Raw genomic sequence first — 8,027 nt, 5'->3', positions numbered from 1 at the left:
CCATAAAATATGACAAAGTGCCCAGATACCATAAAATTAATACTTTTGTCGGTTATGTGTCCATACATCATGTAAAGGAGGTAAGAGATATACAAAGTCAGCTGCATCTTCTCAAAATGAGGCCCTTGAGAGATAAGGATTAGCAACCTCTGCATTAACGTTCATTATCACATTCCTTAAAGTCTAACAAAGGGCCTCCTTGACTTAAGCAGAAAAATCAGTTTATATGTGAAAGAGTATAAGATGGCTGCCAAAATACAAATATGGAGGACTTAACTCTAACACCTGCAACTTATATTGCAAGATAAAAGCCATGCTTACTGTATATGGACAAAGATCTGAAACTTTTTTAGAGCTATGAGGATTCATGTTATGACATGTTCTTACCTTCTAGTGTCTGAGAACCATGACGTTGTGGCAAGAGCCCTTAGGGTTGGTTCACACTAGCATATGTATTCTGTCCAGTTAGAGTCCGCATGGAGACCCCCCCAGACGGAATACAATTGCAAGTGATGTGCTGTCAAAACACATGGACCCCATAGACTATAATGGGTTCTGTGTGCTTGCAGCGCACTGCCCGCACAATTCTACAGTATTGTAGCTTTTAGGCTGGGGCTTCACGTTGCAGAAACACAGCTTTTTTTTGTTGCAGATTTTGTTGCCGTTTTTCTGAGCCAAAGCCAAGAATGGATTGAGCAGAAGGTAGAAGTATAAGAGCTTTCTATATATTTCTGATTCCATTTGTAGCCACTCCTGGCTTTGGCTCAAAAAAACGCAAAAAAATCTGCAACAATAAAAGCTGCATTTCCACAACGTGGGGCTTTAGCCTAAGTCACAAAAAAAGTCAAACACTGCTCAACCTTTTTGCAACAGTCACAACACCCTCTGGTCATAATATGACTCCATTCACTAAAGTTGTCATGTGGCACCTAATCTAAAATAGTGCCAATGCAAACCTATAAAGAACATGGACAGCACATATCCATGAATAACACAAATCTGAACAAGTCCTCAGTCTGAATAGCTCACTGGTGTACAGGGTCCTAAAGTTAAATGTGCTATCTGCTATGTTGTGCTTGAAGTAGGTTTTATTCCAGCTCCTCCTTCATGGATGATGTGAGTGCCTAGCTTGTATTAGTTGGATCACCTGGGGCAGGAGAAGGGCTTATAACATGCAGGATCTCAGCTGTGAGGGGACAGAGCAGAGGACTCAGTAGGAGCTGAAATGCAGAACCAAGTGGCTAGTAAGCTGGGGAAGAAGCCGCTTCTCACGTGTCCTTCTGTGGGGTGTAAGGCTCTGTTTAGGAAACAAGTGAGGCTGCAGGAGCATGTGGCTAAACACACAGGGCAGGTAAGAATTGGGAGAGTGTCTAGTTTTCTTGTGCTCAATGTTAGTTTGTTAAAGAGATCGTGTACTTGTTTATTAAATTTGCTTACATAGGGCCAGTGTAGCCTGCAGTGCTTGGATAGGGCCAGTGTAGCCTGCACGGCTTTACAGCCTTTGCCAGTCACTGTGCCATAAAGGGCTCTCAATCTAAACTCTGCCTCGATATGGCTCCTTACTTTGGGTGCTGTAACATGTTGCAGAGTTGTCTACCACTGAAAATTGGTTCTATTACTGTGAGTGGGGTCGTCTTGGTAGCAAGTACATGGATTTCTGATACATGGGATTATAGTTTGTTGCAGAAACTTCCCTAAACCCTTCTCTAAGAGCATACTACATATTCTGACTACGACAAGGGGGTAAATATTTAAGTGTGTCTGCTCTATCTTTGTCTGTTTTGAAAGACCTGGACCCATAAGCCTTTATGTAATTAAACTGCTGTGTGATGACCGCTGGTCACTGTTATATGGAAAAGTCTTTCACCAGACCAGCTCTATAGGTTTGTGCATAAGGTCTTAAACTGCACCAGACTTATTGAAGTGTTTGATAAATCTCTTATATTGGGCTGTCTACTCTCTTTATACCAACTAATAGTTGGCTTAGTTTGTAAAAAATTTGGCACATTGTGACCTTTTGATGGCAATGCTTCATAAATGTGGGGCGAAGTGTATTAATTTTTTTTTTTTTTTTTTTTGTAATTTATGCTAGAATTCTCATCATTCCTGATGCTTTGCTCTCACTACATAAACTTTTTTTTTTTTTTTTTTTATAACCCCCCCCCCCCCCCTTTCTGAATCTAGAAACCATGGCGTTGTGATAAACCAGGGTGTGGGAAAGCCTTTTTCCGGAAAACCCAACTCCAGCAGCACTGGCGTAAACACTTGGGACTGAAGAAGTACATGTAAGTCCTATTCTCTACTGTACAGTACATGTTATAAAGTGCGTGGCGTAAACTTGTATTTACTTGAATATTTTCAGATGTCCCTCGGCTGATTGCCGGGCTGCTTTTGTGGCCAAGGAGACACTGAAACGTCATCAAAAGTATAAACATGCAACAGCAGACCCCCTTAAGGTGAGTGCAGGTACAGTGCTAGGTAACTAGACTGGCTGATCTTATTCACCAGGTATTCTGTGATCACTTACTACTTATGGTAAGTTTTGGCAACTAATCCAGAGGTTTGGACCACCAGGTTATGTGACTGGAACTAGTACCTGAGTAGACTAGAGCATTGTAATAGTAAAGTGCCCATACCACAGGTAACTACCTCTGAACACTGGAAGGAGATGCAGCAACTCTTAGACAAAGTACTCCAATCGGGTAAGGGTTCAGGCTCGGTCCAACATTGACTGATCGTGTAATACATGACCAAATTGAGCAAAGATTTCACGTGAAACTCAGTTTAACTGGGAGGGGGGTGGTGAGGATGGGGAAGTGGAAAGGGATGAATTTTTTTTTTTTTTTTTTTTTTTCTTCCCCTCTGGCATATATTAAAACACTTCTATTTGACTATATAGTATAAGCAAATTTTTTTGGAAAACTGGCGACCATTAGATGAGGTTGTTGCATATGGATGGCCAACCCTGGAGAATCCAGCTCTTGACTCTTTGGGTTCTGGTAGACCCAAGTATTTAATATCAAGACCCCCACATGTCTTATATAATGCTACAAGAGCACCTGCAGGGTTAATGTGGTGCAGACCTCAGTTTCTTCTGGTGATCATTTGGGCTTGCTGAGCTCTGGTCCAACTTCAATCTGGAAACTAGTTGTCTTACTGAAAATACCATTTTTAGGTGTTCACTTGTTTTACCATAATGTCTACAAGGATATTGTACTTGTCAAGAAAGTGGCCAAAGTAACAGGGGGTGTGACAGTATTGCGTGTCTTCAGATCATGTGATTTAATCCCTTGTTGACTACGAATGTTTCTAACACAGTGCTCAGTGGAAGGATGTTCTAAGACCTTCAGAAAGAAGAAGGCCTTAAAGAAGCACCTCTCAGAACATAGTGGGGAACCTCATTTTCAGTGAGTACTTGATGATGGCTAGCCTTCCTCTTTGGCATGTACCATAAATATTGGTGCCGGAATGATTTGGGTTGTTAACTGAAGCAAAAGTGACCTTGTGTGAACCATGGCATATGCTTATTGCTCACCTACACCTGCCTCAGACTGGTGTCAATGAATACATTAACCTTTCCTTCATACTGTTAATCTTGCCATCTGCTGTCTACTTGCCATAGACATCGTTCAATGACTTAGTCCTAGGTCAATGCCCTTTTAGTGAACTAACCTGAGCTATAACACATCTGGCAGTATGTCTAACATCTAGTAAGTTATCTGCTCTTTTTATGAATTTCAGTTGTGACCAACCTGGCTGTGACTGGAAAACCAACTCTAAAGCCAGTCTTACAGGTCACATCCGACGCCATGGAGGTAAGGAACGCTAGGCTACTAAAAAAAAAAAAAAAAAAAAAAAAGGTTTTACTAGGTAAAGGCCTTGGTTGGCAGGAAATCTATAACTGGAAATCTTTAGGGTACAGATGCCCTTTCCAAGGATGTCAAACTACATCTCCTACCTGGTCTTCCCTGCAGAAACATCGTAATACTCATCCATGTAAGTGCTGTACACAACTGCTTATGAAAGGTTTTGCATGTTTATATATGGTTCTAAATATTTTGGTGGTGCTGAGGGGAGTCTACTAGATACAGGTACAACTGTGTAGATGTTGGTTAGTGTTCAAGTGATGGACTATATATCATTGTCCCAAACTGCAAAAGAAAGGGCAATTTTGAGCAGAAGCTTACTTCTCAAGAAGAACCACCAACATACAAACATGTAGTCTTGCAAAAATGTATGTTGTAAGAGACCTATACACAGTGCAATAATAAAATACAAAACAAAAAAAACTCTGCTCCTATACATGGATTGTCTTACTGTTATTAAATTGAATGGGTTACAATACCACAGTCAATTCAAGTGTGGGGCTTTGGAAGGAATTGGTCATGGTTTCCATGACAAGTCAGTGGGGAAGCTTCTAGATACTTCCACACCAGTTATCTGGTGCAAGAGTGGCTGTGGAAGACTCATCCTGATAGACCTACTATAGCTCACACCAGAAAACTTCCATGAGTTATATCCGAAACTCATACCAGTTCCGGACTTGTGTAGACTCAACTTTGGCACATAGGATCTCTACTTCCAGTGTACACAATATTAACCACCGTCTCTGCAGTCTGCAATTCCAGTGTTGTCTCACTACCCCCATAACCGCTTAGGTGGTGCAGTTAATAGGGACTACGGCATCTAAGTGGCATTAGGAGGTGGCTCCCTGTAGTAAATATTAGCACCAATGCAAACATGATCATGGGCGATTCCAGTACAAGGGTTGAGGTAGACAGACTATGACCGTATTTATAGTTTAGATTTCTATGTATATTGAAGATTAGACTCCCAGTGCTGAAGGGTCTAACTTATTTCAATCTCTTAATTCCTCTAGTGGACTTGAAGTGTGCCAAGTGTAACAAGCCCTTTAAGAACAGGGGAGCTCTGCGGAGACACAAACTAAGGCATACATACAAACCTACCATCTATACCTGTCCCCGTGAGGACTGTAAGCAAACCTTTACCACAGTCTTCAATTTGACTCATCATGTCCGCAAGATCCATCTTTGTCTGCAGCCCTACCACTGCTATCATGCTGGCTGCACCCGCACCTTTGCAATGAGGGTATGTAGTTAACAATGGCTTATAGAATAGCTGCCTTTGCAGTATAAGCTACATTAAAATTCTCCCTCCTTCCTTTAGGAAAGTTTACTCCGTCATCTTGTTGTGCATGATCCAGAAAAGAAAAAGCTGAAGGTAGGAACAAATAGAAGCTAACTCTTCGGCTCCTCTTAAGATGTAGCAGAGTTGCCTGTGCCGTACCTCCAGCAGATGTTGCCATGATTTGTGACAAACTTGGCACAATTTTTCTTGACGTGACATCTGGTAATGGTGATGATATATTGGTGGGTATGACAAGTTGGTCTCTTAGCTGTCATATTCCCTGTATATCCTGGTAATGAGTACAGACCGAAGAATCCAGTAAACCATCTGTAGTGTCATTGTGCATCTTTAAAGGACCCAAAACATTTGAAACCGGCAAATTTTGCTGAGCTCTGACTTTCATGCTAGTATTGTAGTTGTAGTGCTTCAATTCAATACTTGGTCAATGTTTGGGATTCCATGGTTAATTCAGCTATAATCCACCAGAAAAATCCTCTGGGCTGAGGTCTCTGATCCATATATATATATATATATATATATATATATATATATATATATATATATATATATATATATATTCTATTTCTATTTGGGACAAATGTGTATACCACTTTAAAGAGAGCGTGCCAGTTTTCTGATGTAACACACATGGATGTTCATGCGCCCTCCACGGACCCACTATTTCATCAATGAGCCTGGGCTGCAAAATACAGGCACTAGACCTATTGTGTATGTTGCTCCCTTGCTCTAAAGCCCCTATACGGATCAGTGATCACATACGGGCATGTGTATGGGGCCATAACAAAAGTCAGTGTACTAGCCATTAAAAATAAAGCTAGATTATAGACTAGGCACAAAGTGGAGTGCAGGGAGCCTTATTGAGTGGTTGAGAAACCGGGAAATGCAGATGAGATTCTACAGATGTTTCTAATCAGACTTGAATTCTGGATCCTTATGCAAACCACTTAGTCAACATGCTTTCTCCTATATGGTTCTGTATGTCCATCGGGTTGTCGGTACACAATCAGCATAGTCAGGCAAAGGTCCTGGAGGTAAAGGGTGACTGATTTAAGGCTAGGGCTACACTAGGGTCAATCATGTGACCAAAGATCGCTGCAACTCCTCATTTACTAAAATGAGTGACATTGTATTGCAACCCTGAGGGTGCTGTGACTTGGCCTCAAAAAAAGTAAAATGCTGACCTTGAAGTCACAGCACCGTAACCGAAGTGTAGGAGTTTCATTAACCTGGTGACTTTTGATTGTGGCCAAACTTGCTATATAGTCTTAGCTTATTTCTTGGATGTCTCCATTTTACAATGTATGTCTTTCACAGCTTAAATTCAACTTGAAACCCTCAAGAAAGCGAATGAGGAGAGGCCATCGTCCACTGCCTGTTGTGGAGCAAAATCTAAGTCGCCTCTTTAACCAGAAACTTGTGTTCCGGAACAAGACTGTGTTGGAGAGTAACCTTTCAGGCCTATTCAATGAACGACAGCTCCGTGATCCTGCTGAACCTGAGGTCAACCTGAGTGGCCTCTTTTACTTGCCTTCTGCCCGTGCCAGGGCTGAAAAAGCTGTCTGACCAGACACAGGTCTGGGGGCGATATACATTCGGTTCTCATTTGCCATTATGTGGAGGTCTGCAATAGATTCTTGCAACTTTATGGATAACTGACTCTTAAGTATATTGGACAGTATCTTCCTACTGGAAGTGTCTTTGTGTTTATATAGATAATATATAGTTTTATCAGTTTAACATTTTTGGGCAAGTGTTTTATTTTCTGAATTATAGCAAAAAATGCTACATTTAATTGATTATACTGTCCTTTGTAAAAACAATAAATTACCAAAAAAAAAAATCACATATTGTGACTGCTTTATCAGCCACCCAACAGGTGGTGCTGTTGTTGTGTGCATAGGGTCTTCGAACAGACATGTTTGCAATGGAATGCACTCGCTGTTTCATCCCAGTACCTTCACATCTACAAGTGGACAGGGGGCTTTGGATTCATTCTGATGACTTGGAGCAGGACTAGATCTAGAGTTGTCCGTGACTTTGGAACAGTATAATTCGGAGGCCCCATTGATGTGACTGTATAATGTAATGCACGATGCATTCTGCTGCACACTTGGTCATGTGCATGGGATCGAAATCTAGAAGCTTTAGTGTCTGGATGGAATTGTTGTAGGACAAGACCTGCAAGCTTAGTCACTGTGGGGGTGGGACTCATTACATGTCTCTGAGCTGCCCAGGACCGCACTCTAAATGATAGCCTGTCTCAAGGAAACCTCCACTACCATAGTGCCTGGTGCAAGTGCTCTGTTTGGCCTATGGTTAAAGAGGCCCTGGCTATTACATTAGACTGCCATAGCTTATAGCATGCTACCAATTTTCTTCTTTGGTAGAACATGCATATTTCCTACAGAAAGTTTCTGATCTAAGGTTGAAAAAGTTCATCCTGAGTGGTTGGACAGGGGGTTTATTTAATGCAAGGACTTTGTCCTCCCCTGTGTGTGTGGGTTTCCTCACACTCCAGACATGCCAGTCATAGAATTGTGAATCCAATTATAATATAATACATGTGGCCTTCAATACGTGAGTCACGCCACACTTCATTTTAATAAGAATTAACACTCTCAGGTCTAAGGTCTCTAGAGGATATTTAAAGCAATGTATCTCAAGGCTTGCTCCTCCAAATCAGAATTGGGATTTCAAAACCTTGACATGCAAATGCCTATCAAAATATACACTGCTCAAAAAAAAATAAAGAACACTATATAACACATCCTAGATCTGAATGAATGAAATACTCATTGAATACTTTGTTCTATACAAAGTTGAATGTAATGACAACAAAATCAAACATCAATGGAAAT

At 41.1% G+C, this 8,027-nt stretch overlaps 1 protein-coding gene across 1 annotated transcript; it reads left to right on the top strand.

Moving 5' to 3' along the window:
* Positions 1-1,200: 1,200 nt before the first annotated feature.
* Positions 1,201-6,761, top strand: LOC142209671 (P43 5S RNA-binding protein-like). Its single transcript, XM_075278699.1, has 9 exons — positions 1,201-1,351; positions 2,185-2,285; positions 2,363-2,456; positions 3,319-3,407; positions 3,742-3,815; positions 3,916-3,996; positions 4,880-5,109; positions 5,188-5,241; positions 6,484-6,761. The coding sequence occupies exons 1-9, from the start codon at positions 1,226-1,228 to the stop codon at positions 6,730-6,732; spliced, it is 1,098 nt and encodes a 365-aa protein (XP_075134800.1). The 5' UTR covers positions 1,201-1,225; the 3' UTR covers positions 6,733-6,761.
* The last annotated feature ends 1,266 nt before the right edge of the window (positions 6,762-8,027 follow it).

Source organism: Leptodactylus fuscus, chromosome 6 (assembly GCF_031893055.1).
Source record: "Leptodactylus fuscus isolate aLepFus1 chromosome 6, aLepFus1.hap2, whole genome shotgun sequence".
Taxonomy (NCBI): domain Eukaryota; kingdom Metazoa; phylum Chordata; class Amphibia; order Anura; family Leptodactylidae; genus Leptodactylus; species Leptodactylus fuscus.
This window is presented reverse-complemented; position numbering and strand designations above follow the sequence as displayed.